This window comes from Octopus bimaculoides, chromosome 3, assembly GCF_001194135.2.
Source record: "Octopus bimaculoides isolate UCB-OBI-ISO-001 chromosome 3, ASM119413v2, whole genome shotgun sequence".
Lineage (NCBI taxonomy): Eukaryota > Metazoa > Mollusca > Cephalopoda > Octopoda > Octopodidae > Octopus > Octopus bimaculoides.
In genome coordinates, this window is record NC_068983.1 from 85,186,752 (window position 1) to 85,200,377 (window position 13,626).

General features: G+C 36.2%; 1 protein-coding gene across 4 annotated transcripts in view; it reads left to right on the forward strand.

Annotated features, from left to right (window-relative positions):
* Positions 1 to 9,052, forward strand: part of LOC106872996 (mediator of RNA polymerase II transcription subunit 15) — an 84,455-nt gene extending 75,403 nt beyond the window's left edge. For 3 of the 4 annotated variants that reach the window (XM_014920190.2, XM_014920191.2, XM_014920192.2), the window contains 7 exons: positions 1,921 to 1,987; positions 2,072 to 2,135; positions 3,147 to 3,313; positions 4,313 to 4,479; positions 6,421 to 6,519; positions 8,493 to 8,590; positions 8,861 to 9,052. In XM_014920190.2, the coding sequence (XP_014775676.1) occupies positions 1,921 to 1,987; positions 2,072 to 2,135; positions 3,147 to 3,313; positions 4,313 to 4,479; positions 6,421 to 6,519; positions 8,493 to 8,590; positions 8,861 to 8,899 (701 nt within the window). In that variant the 3' untranslated portion in view covers positions 8,900 to 9,052. Of the gene's footprint in view, positions 1 to 1,920; positions 1,988 to 2,071; positions 2,136 to 3,146; positions 3,314 to 4,312; positions 4,480 to 6,420; positions 6,520 to 8,492; positions 8,591 to 8,860 lie in introns of those variants that run through there. The other variant, XM_014920193.2, reaches the window with a different exon arrangement.
* Positions 9,053 to 13,626: the final 4,574 nt, after the last annotated feature.

Below are 13,626 nucleotides of genomic sequence, written 5' to 3' on the forward strand. Positions count from 1 at the left end.
AAAAAATTAAGGTACTCAGAAATCTGGCTGGTTGTATATTTACAGATTTTTATTAATATGTCACATGTTTTATAAATCATATAAAGTGCTTTTCGCCTAATCTTGTAGGATTTTCAAATTTTTTATTTCACCTTGCAATACCGTCTCTTTATATAGTTTTATTGAGTGTGTAGGGGTGGAGAGAGAGATAAATATAGGATAGTAAGAGAGGGTGAGGAATGGAGGGAAAAGTGAGAGAGAGAGAGAGAGTGTGTGTGTGTGTGTGTTTGTGTTGGTGTGTGTGTGTGTGCATGTGTATCTGAAAGGAGTGTCAATGGGAAAGAGAAAAGAAGAAAATTGTGTTTACAGCTGGTCAGTTCTTTCAATAAGTTTATTCTTGGCCTTTTAAAGAAATATATATATGGGCTGGACGGTTTGACTGAGGACTAGCGAGCCAGATGGCTACACCAGGCTCCAATCTGATTTGGCAGAGTTTCTACAGCTGGATGCCCTTCCTAACACCAACCACTCTGAGAGTGTAGTTGGTGCTTTTACATGCCACCACACGAGGGCCAGTCAGATGGTACTGGCAACGGCCATGCTCGAATGGTGTTTTTTATGTGCCACCTGCACAGGAGCCAGTCAGCAGCCCTGGCAATAATCACGCTCGGATGATGCTCTTAACCTTCCACTGGCACGGATGCCATTCAGGTAGTGCTGTCATCGGCCACGTCAGTGAATTTGATTTCGATATATATATATATATATATATATATGGGTCAAACAGTTTGATTCAAATTCTGTGGTACTTTAAGTTTCAAGTGTGATGCTAGTCTTCAGCCATTGGAATTAGAATTCTAATTCCAATGGCTGAAGGCTAGCATTATCCTTGAGACTTAAAGTACCAAAGAATTTGTATCAACCTGTTTGACCCATACATATAATTCCCAATAAATATGTTGAGTGCCCTTCTTTTGTTTGTTTGCTCATGTGTGTGTGTATGTATGTATATACACATACACACACAGACACACGCACACATACAAAGTAAAAGGATGAAGAAAATTGATTTGACAATTTAGTTTCTTTAGTATTATTGTTTAACCCTTTAGCAGTCACATTAGTCTGTCAAATGTAATGCTTATTTATTCACATTGTTTCAAATTAATCATGTATTATCTTGTAGCCTTGAGATTTTGATGAAGTGGTTGTTATTTTTAGAGATTGGTGTGAGGGACCAAACGTGGCTAGTTTGAACATAAAACAGGTAGACTATTTTGGCTGGATATGTCCAGTTTAATTGCTAATGGGTTAATGCCAGTTAAACCCTGGTTAAGCAGACCTATAATCCAAAGTGCTCCAGCCACAGTCATCTCATCTTTCTGTGTATCTAGGACACGCTACATTTTCTAATTTGTCCTTCCTTTTTAAAGAAAGTGGGTTATGATTTGAGCGAGATTTTTACTTCCATTTCTTGCAATGGTAAATTCAAGATGAAGATTAGGCTTAGGGACTAACGACAGAGTTGTGATTTTGAATCTTTCTTTATCCAGTATGCTGTGTTCCAGACAAGGTTATTACTTTATATTGGCCATTCCAAGAAATGAAAGTTGCACTCGTGTATCTGTGGGGCTATTAATACTGAACACTTCAAAAGAAAACACTCTAATTTTAAAATAAGCAACTAATATATTTAAATGTTCTTATCATTACCTGTAAATTACTAATGCCATACTAACATTATATATATTCCAGCATTATTTTGTCATTGACATGTAATACTACCTTTGTCACCAGCTTGTTGAAAAAATAGGGAAAAATTCTGGTTATAAATGTATTCTTACTCTCAGCCTTGCATCTCTCTCTCTCTCTCTCTCTCTCTTTATCCTTATATAATTTCAGGTTTCAAATATTTTTTTCTCTCTTCTTTTCTTTTGTCAGATAATAAAAAAGATCAATCTCATAAAATGAAGAATCTTTTAGAAATTTTGTCTGATCCTTCAAAACGGTATGATTTTTACTTCTTTGTAATTTTCTTCTCTGAAGACTCTTGTGGAAAATAGTTTTACATTACTATTGTTTGTTATTGCAGTCTTCCAATGACCACCTTGCTGAAATGTGAACAGGTCTTATTGAAAATGGAACTATCAAAGCCAGTAAGTGTGCAAGTTCTGAAATGAAATTGCTTGTAATTCTATTTATTTTTATCTTCAAAGAAAAGTTCACTCACCCTCTGTTTATAAAATAAACCTTGTTTTTGTACATCATTAACATTTGGTGACTGTATTCTGGATTTGATTTACTTCACTTAAGAGTTCAATTTCATTGTAACATGTTGAAGCTAGATTAAATCATCTGCAATACATTCTCTTAAATTGATTAAAATAATCCATTTGTTGTTATCAGCACTTTTCTCGTGAAGTAATCTTTTTATTTTGCCTCCAAATATAAAATTACACAGACTACTGTAGTAATGGTAAAAGACAGAGGAAGCAAGAATTGGGTTATAAAAAACACTTCGTAATAATCTGAAATTATTGATTATTATTACTCCTACTATGTAAGATTTATAAACAGCTGTCATTACAGTGCCTTGCAGTGTCTCTTCTGACTGTCTGCACTCTGACTTAAGATCTTACCAAAGTCAACTTTGAATTTCATCTGTTCAGAATCGACAAGCTCTCTAGGTTGATAATGTCTAACAAACTGGGTGTTTTGTAAAAGACATCCAAAAAAGCAATGAGAAACCACTCTTGTATACTCTCAAGTGCAAAAAACTTGTCAAGGAAGTCACCCAGGGTTATTTATCAGTCTAATGGCATGTCTATATAGGGTTTATGTCTTAAAAATATTCACTTAAATCTTAATTTTAGTTGACAAACTCTTTGAAATTATGAAATGTGTTGTCATTAAAGAAATAAATTTGCAATCTTGGTGTCTAAATATACTTCCATACGATTGGATTTGCTAAAATGTTTTCTTTTTATCATTACACAATCTGTGATTCCTCTAATTTGCTATTCAAAAAGAAATGTCTCTCAATTGAGACTGTTCTTCCTAAAATTTACTCACTGTTCTACCTGTAAGTGGAAAAGTTGAATGAATTGTTAGTTTTTTTCCCTCCCTGCTGATTTTTAACACTTTTTAATCATTTTTTTTCTTTTTAGCCTTCCTCCAGTGATGGCAGTGGGTCTAGCTCCAAAAATGGAGAACAACATATGTGTCAACCCTTACTTGATTCTATTGCTGCACACATGAAGTCTCCAATGCTAAACCACACACTTCATCGTACTTTTGGACCTGCTGTTGCAGCTCTCCGTGGCCAGCCTATTCGGTAAGAGATAGTTTTTTGAGTTTTTCTTTTACCCCATGTTCCTTAAACAAAACCTTCTGCTCTTTTGAACATGCAGGATCCATGCCATCACTACCCAGTTTCACTGCACTTATCTGTCTTCATTATCATCATCAGTATTGTGTCTCATTCTCCAGAACTTACACTCAATACTTTTCTCATTCCTTCTTCCCCAGAGTGGCATTTCTCTAGAATTTTCTTTTCTTGTCTAGTTTCCCTATCAGTGCTGACTTTGGGCACCTACAAAGATCATGGGTGTCCTCCAAACTTATATAGCTAATCTTTTTTCTAAATACAAGTTCTGGTTACCTTGTTGTAGAGCATACATGCCTAATCTGCCACATTGCACCTCATTACACACTTTATGCAAACAATCACTGCACAGTAGGGAACACATAGTGGTACATCAGATATCCAACAACTACAAATCACAACCCAATATTGATCCAGTATTATAGGTTTACACTGTCAGAATTGACTTGTAACATAACTCCCTAAGCAAAAGGAAACTAGTGATTATTTCTATATCACTATTCTGTGAAGTCCTGAAATCCTTTAAAGCATCAGAATGGAACCAAAGATTTAGATCATTGTAGTCTGACTCTAGTCAGCTTTGACTGAGCAGACATAACTTCTATGTTATTGTAGGAATTTGTGCATCTGTGAGAGAGGGAGAAAACTGTTTTGTTATTTTACTCTGACTACTTTCACTGCAGGAGTTGGAGAAGCTGAGTATATTGATTTTTCACACATGCACAAGACTGCAAAACTGGAAGAAAGGAACAAGTGTTCATATCAGTCACAGTATTTGGCTGGTACCTTAATTTATTAACTCCAGAAGGTTAAGAGGCAAAGTTGATCACATTGGAATTTCAACTGAAACTTAAGAAACTGGAACACAGTACCACCAGGCATTTTGCCTAATACTCTAATAATTAAACATATCGTGATGGAAAGTCATTTGTTTTGTTATTATTTTAGGGTTCCTAGTCCACCCCCCACTAAGAAACCAAAAGTTTCCAATGAGAAAGATAAATTGTCTAATATACTACAAGGTGAAATTGCTCGATTGCCACACCGGTTCCGTATTAGCCTAGACCCTGCACATCATGTTAGCTCAAAGACTGTCCATCTTATCTGTAAATTAGGTAAGAATTTCTTTTTTCTCTTTATTATTATTTTTGTTGTCGTTATGTGATTACTTGTTTGGTTGGTTGATTGGTTAGTAAATAAACACAAAAACTTGACCTAGTATGACAATAAAGGTTGTAAGTATTTAGAAGTGTATGTATGTTTATATCTGTTTGAATTCTATGGAAAATGGAAGAGACATTTAAAAAATGTTGAGTATTCTACAGTAGGTTGAAGACATTTTTATTTGATTGTTAGTTCGAGAAGATTCCAACTGTAAATGAATTATAATTTTTTTGTGCTCAAATGATCTTTCACACTACTTTGCTTTACTGTGTTGGTGATAGGAAAGGTTGTCATAATAATTTATTGTGAGTTGAAGTTTGAAAGGTGTTTTCTAGTAGTTTGTGTAGCAACATCATTGTTTCCTTATTCTGGCTGAATGTTGTGCTTATGAGTGCGATTGTTAACTTATTTATTTATAACAAAGTGTTAGCACTCAGCAGTGTTTAGGCATGAGCAGAATTAGTTAAGTTGAAATATGTTTATCATATATTTCAACTGCTAAAAGGCACTGTGGAGAATATATCTCTCTTATGGTAAAATGGTGTGAAAACAATCAGTTTGTTTAGTGTTGCCGTCTATTAGGAATCTCTGACACTGATGTTTCAAGCTTCTTGGCTCTTGTCAATGAGATGTATCTAAGAGAGGCAACTCTGAATGAACTTATAAAGCCATAGCTTTATGTATAATTCAGTCGACGTGATGACTGATTTGCCCTTGTAGATCACCTATTTGAGGGAAAATAACGAAGTGTTAGCGCTAAGCAGTGTTTAGGCATGAGCAAAATTAGTTAAGTTGAAATATGTTTGTCACATATTTCAACTTCTAAAAGGCAAATACACTACCAAGAAACATCGATGTCTGAGATTCCTAATAGATAGCGACGCTGAATGAACCAGGTGTTTTCACACCTTTTTACCATAAGAGAGGCATATTCTCCACAGTAACTGCAGGATATTTGAAAAATGTGACAAGCATATTTCAACTTACCTAATTCTGCTCATTCCTAAACACTGCTTAGCGCTAACACTTTGTTATTTTTCCTTGGCCAGGTGATCTACAGATGATGAAAGGTTAGAGTGTGACAGAGAGGCAGAAATGGGTGTCTTGCTGTAGAGGAGGTACATGGTTACCCAGCCAGTGAGAGTTGCTTATCTTAAATTTTAAATACTTCTTAAGTCAACTTACCTTTCACTCATACTCAGTCAATATAATAACTAGTCTTGTAATTTTTTCAATTTAGTTGGCTATCACCATCTCTTAAAACAATTTGGCCTTATGCCAATATAAGATTATTGTTATTTTTTCTTCAGTTGTTTCATGCAACACTCTACTGCACCACTTAGTGCACCTCTGTGCTCTTGAGGTGTGTGCAGCTTTGTGTTCTTTCTTTTGTAGGGATTGAGAGAGTATAGATCCCTCCCGTTGTGTACTTCCTCATTTTGTTTTGTTATAGAGTTCAGTTTCTTGCTATATGAGTGCCTGTTCTGATGTATGTGATGTGTGTAATATGACTTTTATTATTATTGTTAAGGCAGTGAGCTGGCAGAATTGTTAGTGCAGTGGATGAAATGCTTAGCAGTATTTCACCCATTGCTACATTCTGAGTGCAAATTCTGCCAAGGTTGAATTTGCCTTTCATCCTTTCTGGATCAATAAATTAAATGCTAGTGAAACAGTGGGGTTGATGTAATTGTCTAGTCCCCCTCCCCACAAATTTGAGGCCTTTTGCCTCCAGTAGAAAGGATTATTATTATTTGAATGGTACATATAACAAAATCACTTGTTTTTTTAACTTTCTAATGATGTTGAAGCATTATTTTCTATATATTCTGTAACATGTTAATTATATATATATATATTTTTTTTACTATATAAATCTTCCCACATTCTAGATGATAAGAACCTACCTAGTGTGCCTCCTATCTTGATTGTGGTACCTGAGGATTATCCTTCAACCAGTCCACAGTGTGACAGCAATGCCGAAGATTATAGTCAGTATCTCATTTATTGATATCTTCATTTAAACTTAAGTAAATATCTGAGAAATTACTCAACTCTAACTTTGTCCTAGTGTTGAAATAGACTCATTAATCCTTTTGAGGAAGTTTCAGAAATAAGAATATTGTTGGAGCTGATACATGCTGGTAACAATTGTAAGCCTTACAGTTTCATGGTTTAAATATTATCCAGATGAATTTAATCTATAACTTTGTAGTGGTAATGAAGTGAGGTAGAAATCCCATAGCGTGTCAAGCTAGACAAGCCACAAGCTTGTTGATAGTTTAGTGTCTACACCTGAATTAGATAAAGCGAAGCAGTGACGAAAGGGAACCAGGTGTTAACATTTTGACAACGACTGAATAAATGTTCTTGAAAAGCATGTGTTGTTACACTGGGTGGAAGTCATGTGTATTCCTCTGCCACTAGCTTTTAATGGGCAGAGGAATGCAGCACCCTGTGGTGCTATGCTGGGGTGAAGTAATTCTACTGCCCAGCTACAAATCCATTGTAGTTGTATACTTCTCATTGTATCATGGTACAATGTATACTCTACTTCAGCTAACCTTTGTGTTGTTTTTAAGCTAACTGCATTACATTGCCGTCTACAGCTTCCATCTATTACTAGAACAGGCAACATTACACAGCCTGCTATAAACAAAGTGCATAGTTAAAGTACATTACTTGTCCTAGTTTGCCAAACTGAAAATAGGTACCATTCTCATTAGTTAATGTTAGATCTCAGTCAGCTCTGATATAACATTGTGCAGTGTGTCGATTTTAAGATGGTAGATGTGATTTAAGTGAGATTTAGCTGCTATTTCTAGCAGGTTCAGTGACCATGTAGAAGTTGTCTTAGTTGAGATAACCATTCAACTGTAAAACACCTGATCCAACAATATGAGTGCATATATTCAATTAACTTTTATTGAATTACTAATTAAGATGTAACATTGGTGTTGGTGCCATGTAAAGAAAAAATATATACACTCTGCAAAGTGGTTGGCATTAGGCAGAGCATCCAGCTGTAGAAACCACTCCAATGCACAGTCCATCTGTGCCAGTATGGAAGGAGGACATTAAATGATGATGATGATTGACAGATAAACTCTATTAGACATTACTATGATAAGCATAATAAAATTTTCTTAGAATTCATAGACACAGGCTTTTTTGTGTGACATGGAAATTTGCTCTGGAACAACATGTTTGTGGTTTGTTCCTATTGTGTGTCAATTGGCTTGTGACTTCTACTTTAGCCATGGTCTGACCAATGCCTCTTGAGCAAACTGTTAGATGTAAAAAACAAGAAGCTTGTTATTCATGTTGGTGTGTGTTTGCCCTTTGCCTTGATATTTGTGTTGATTGTAAACAAACCATCACTGTCCATTGTTATTTGTCTACAATCTTCTGCAAAATCTCAAGCCATTGAGTTGTTCATTATTCAAAGGTCTAGGAGAAATATTACTTTGCTTGAAAACAGGTGAAGGTTAGCTACAAAAAAAACATCCGGCCATTGAATGGTAGTGGTAGTTGTTGCTGTTAAACATCCTAGTGCAGTCCCTTATTACACACAACTTCTTATCTATTAAAATCATTTTGCACGTAAATTATTCAATCAGTTGTGTAACAGTTTTTTGATAGGCGTAAGTTACAGAAAATTGATGCTGCATCCAAAATTCAGCTCTTGCTTTGAGCCAATGAAGAAATTTCTGTGTAGTTGTTCAACCTGTAGGAAAAGCAACTAAATCTTCAAAACTCAGAAAAAGAGTATTCATTAGATGATGTGATCCTAAGTTCACTGTGTCAAGCAAAGAGATTTTAGAGATTAGAATGTCTTTGATTGTTGAACTGCTGCTCATTCAGGGCTCATTTGGTGCTAAACAACAACTATTATTCTTGTTACAATCATAAAAGCATTTTTGTTGGGAACACAAGTTGCCATTTGAATTTTCTTATTTTCTAGCTGCTACTCCCTTTCTACAAGGTGTACAGAATGCACTTCAGTCAAGTTTACAGAAAATGCCTGATCACTTCTCAGTAGCAACTCTATTAGATACTTGGGTATGTCATAAATTTTTCTTCTCATTGCTTTAAGTGGTGAAATCAATTATAGTATACAGCAACTAGCATTTATATTGTTAATATTAAATCTGTTTGTCCTGTATACACTGGTTTAATCTGTAGTTGATACATTTTTCACAAAAGTGCTTTAACAAGTAATAGTCTGAGGCAAAATATTGTTTTATATCCAAATTTGCTGTATTTTATTTGTAGACCATATCTGAAGTTTATTTGTAATATGTCTTGTCATTTGGTTTTCTAATTTTGCAGGAAATGAGTGTTCGAAGAATGTGTGCACCAACCTCATGAATCAAGCTAATTCCTGTAAGGAATTTTGGATCCTAAAACACTACTCCCTATTTTTGCCCATCCAACTGTATTTAAAGTATCGATTTTGACATTGTAAATATTTCTTATAATACAATTGAAATAATAATAAAAAGAGACAAAATTGAGTTTAAATGTTCTTTGAATCATCAGCATTTTATACATTTGCTTTCCATGAATGCATGGGTTGGGTGGATCACATATCATGAGTTGGTTCTTATTTGGAGAAATTATCCTCTTAGATGGATCAGAGGATCACAAATCTCACTTGTGCAGTCAGTCTCCACATAATTGCATACTTTGTGGGATCTGAGAAAATGACTGTCTCAAGGCACATTGTTGGTATGATGTACTCTCAACTTCCAGTCTAGAGCTGTGGAAAGTAATCCTGGTTGTTGATGTTTCAGTGAAAGGAGCTTCCCTCTAGCTTTGAGAAAAGTGATGGCTTCCTTCTGGGGGTGGTGTCTAATGGACTGAATGGCTGTTATCACCTCCATAATCTTGAACACCTGGTCATTTTGCCAGTAATAGTGATCATCAGCTAAGGCTTTGGGGCAGTGCTGAAATGTTGAAGGGACCTTCTTTTAGCACACAAGGGACAGAAAGGCACTTTGCTCCTGCCTTGTGTGAATATTTGTTGGCCTTGTTAAGGTGTCATAGACTGTCTGGATCTGAGATCTGACGAGGTGTTATTTTGCCCAGGATCATTGTTAGCTAAGTCGTACTATCTTTCTAACTCATGCTTTTTCTAAACTTGTGTGACTGCATGAGCTTCTTCTTGGAGGAGATATTCTTAGCCCTTTCCTTTGGCATTACCAAGTGTGTGAGTGTGTATGGGTATGCATAATCACTATCGACCAGACTATCGGATGTTATACACCACTGATCATAATGCCCTTTCTCACATTGTTGTAACTTATGAATGATATCACCCCACTGGCTAGGTGAGCAGGCCAGCATTCTCCCCAATCAAATCCCAGGTCATCGCAGGGTTACTCATTCACAGCTGAATGTATTAGAGCAGTATGTAATGAAGTGTTTTGTTGAAGAACACAACGCACTATCCGTTTAGGAATCGAAACTATGATCTTGTGAACAACACTAACTACTAAGATATGTGCCTGGGAAACGTTCTCAGTATGCAAATAAAGCTCCTGTTCTTTTATGCTGGCCACAGTCTAATGATGCTGACTGGTGAACCAGTTTTTCAGGGTTGCACTGAGCTGTACCGATATAATGTAGAATAAATATAATAATAATCCTTCAATGGAATTTATAAACATCTAATATATCGCTACATGCGTTTCCACACATCACGTCTCTCAAGAGACGTGATTTGTGGAAATGCACGTAGCGATGCATTAAATGTTTTATAAATTCCATCCAAGGATTGCGGCTGTATGGTAAGGGGCTTGCTTACCAACCACATGGTTCCAGGTTCAGTCCCACTGCGTGGTACCTTGGGCAAGTATCTTCTACTATAGCCTTGGGCCAACCAAAGCCTTGTGAGTGGATTTGGTAGATGGAAACTGAAAGAAGCCCATCGTATATATGTTTGTGTGTCTGTGTTTGTCCCCCCAACCATCGCTTGACAACCGATGCTAGTGTGTTTACATCCCGTAACTTAGCGGTTCGGCATAAGAGACCGATAGACTAAGTACCATTCTTAGTAAGAATAAGTCCTGGGGGTCGATTTGCTCGACCAAAGGCGGTGCTCCTGCATGGCCGCAGTCTGAAACAAATAAGAGTAAAGAGTATATAAATAATAAGCATGGCTTATTCGCAATTTTACAACCGAAAGGCAGAAATAAATACATCACTAAAGTGACTTAGGGCACTAGTCAGCACCAGTATTGCTAGAAATAGGAGTAAAAACAACAACTAGCCACAAGAAAGCACTTATCTTAATGATTGACAAGGGAGGCAAGCCCTGGTGCTGTAGGGAGCTTGCCTCCCTTGTAAATCATTAAAATAAGTGCTTTCTTCTGGGTACGAGTTGTTTTTACTCCTATTTCTAGCAATACTGGTGCCCTAAGTCACACACACACACTTCTTTACGTCTCGTATCAGGCCGTGCGTTGCGTGACTAGTTGGCATTTGAAGCAGACATTGTGTTTAAAGGATTTTGTATGCAGACAACATGAAATGGGATTTTAACCCTTTTATTAGAATATGTGCTGGAAGTTAGAATTTTTGGCATCTCCTTAGTACCGAAGTTTCATCTCTATGGCACTTTTTCGTTTTGGTTGCAATATTTTGTCTTCTAGAAGACTGCGGTACTTCAGTCTCTGGTAAAGTGATTTGTTGAATATATCGTATCTTAAAAGTGTTTCGTTAATGTTAATATATAGACCAGTTTCTCGGGACATTTGTTATGAGAAAGGCAACTGGTCATGTATCTCCTTTGCATCTTCTCGAGGCCAAGAAGAATAATGATTTCAAATGTTGGCACAAGGTCTGCCACTTTGCGGGTAGGCGGTAAGTTGATTACATCGACCCCAGGACTCAACTAGTGTTTATTTTATCAACCCCTGAAACGATGAAAGGCAAAGTCGGCGTCGGCGGAATTTGAACTCAGAACATAAAGACGGACGAAATTCCGCAAGGCATTTTACCCGGTGTTTTAACGGTTTTGCCAGCTCTCTGCTTTCAAGAAGAAGAATGAGGCGACCACTAGAACATAAATTTCTCGTGTATGAGCATGTGCACAGTTATGCAGGCTCGAGCACGCAGGCGTACTTGCTTTGAGCTCAAGCAGTACCGAGGGTTGAATACATAAGATAAACTCAACAATTTTGTTCGCTGAAGTTATAAACTAAGCTAATGGCTTTTTTAAGCTCAAAAAGTTCGGGTACTTATAGCTGACGAGATACAACGTATCGTAACATCAGTGACCCAGAATCCCTTGCGCCAATGAGCCTAGTGTGTCTTCAACACACAATCTATCATAAAAGGAATAATTCACCTGTGACATACACAACAATTTGAATTTGCTGGAACGTTTTAAAAATAAATGTGCAAATTATCATTTCAGATGTTGCTGTACACAGTACAAATAACGAATTATATATATTGGTAAAAGAAAATGCATGATCTAACCGAAGGGAGATAACGACCAATATCAGTTGATATTAGTTCTCACCCTTTAATTTGAGTTATTTGTGATTTTTAATTTTTTGTTTCTCAATATCCTGTCATAGAGACTTTAATTCTCATAATTTTTTCTTAAAGATGGCAGTGCCTTCATAACCATCCTAAATTATTTCAAGTTAACAGAAGATCGTCGCCGATATGTAACAATATACATCCGTCATATAAAAAGAATAATATTAGAATGATAAATTGCATTGCAGTATCGTATACTCTTTCAGTTTGTTACATCAAAGTTTATATATGTATGTATGCGTGGGAAGTATGTATGCATACAGGTATAACTTTGACAGCGAATATTTTGAACAACAGCGAAGAAACCGTCTCCTTGCATACACAAACCGTCTCCCTGTTAATATATAGACCAGTTTCTCGGGACATTTGTTATGAGAAAGGCAACTGGTCATGTATCTCCTTTGCATCTTCTCGAGGCCAAGAAGAATAATGATTTCAAATGTTGGCACAAGGTCTGCCACTTTGCGGGTAGGCGGTAAGTTGATTACATCGACCCCAGGACTCAACTAGTGTTTATTTTATCAACCCCTGAAACGATGAAAGGCAAAGTCGGCGTCGGCGGAATTTGAACTCAGAACATAAAGACGGACGAAATTCCGCAAGGCATTTTACCCGGTGTTTTAACTTAAGAAACGAAATTTCAAGCATGATATCTTGTCTACTTTACCACCTATCCAAGTGGGATAAATTCAAATTATAATGTTATTATAGATTATATGCACAATAAACATATACTCCCAGGAACTCATGTTGGAATTCTAAACTGCACAGATATGTATAGCATAAATATAACACCTATACAAGACAAGCGATTTGCAAAATATATTTTATAAATTCGTTATTAACAATAGAAGCTGTATTAGTTCTGAATAGTAGTCTAATATATCTTACGTAAGTTGGATATACTGTAAGAAAACCGTAATAGTGCGGTATTCGTCGAGTGAAGGCATTTAGAATGGATGCATAAGTACTAAAAAGCACAGAAGCAAACGAAACGCGTTCAGCGACGGCGGTGGAATAGCTAGATCCCGGAATGTCTGTGTATTTGTGCATCATCAGGAAACATCCATTATCAACTGCATCTGTTCATGTGTTGCCAAATTTTTCGTTAACGACGTAGAATAACAGTAATCAACCAAGCATTGGTGGGGCAAGTATCTTGTGGGCTGAGTAAAAATTGCCATAATGACGGTAGTAGTAATCTGTGTATCTTACGGTTTTAATACTTCTGTGAGGATATATAAATATATATAATAGGGTCCTAATACTTAAGTCAACATGTGGAGGTTAAAATTCAAAGACTTATAATGGGAATGCGATACATTACAATTTCGTAGGTATGAACCTTACTTCCATAAAAGTCCCTCTTAAAAATTGAAGATTTTAATTAAAATTTGATTTGTTATTTGTATTTATATATCCTAGGCATATACCAGGCATTCATGCAACAAATGCTACTGACGTGTGTGTATTTGCGTCTGTGTATATATATATATATATATATATATATATATAAAGAGAAAGTGTACGTACACCGCTATATA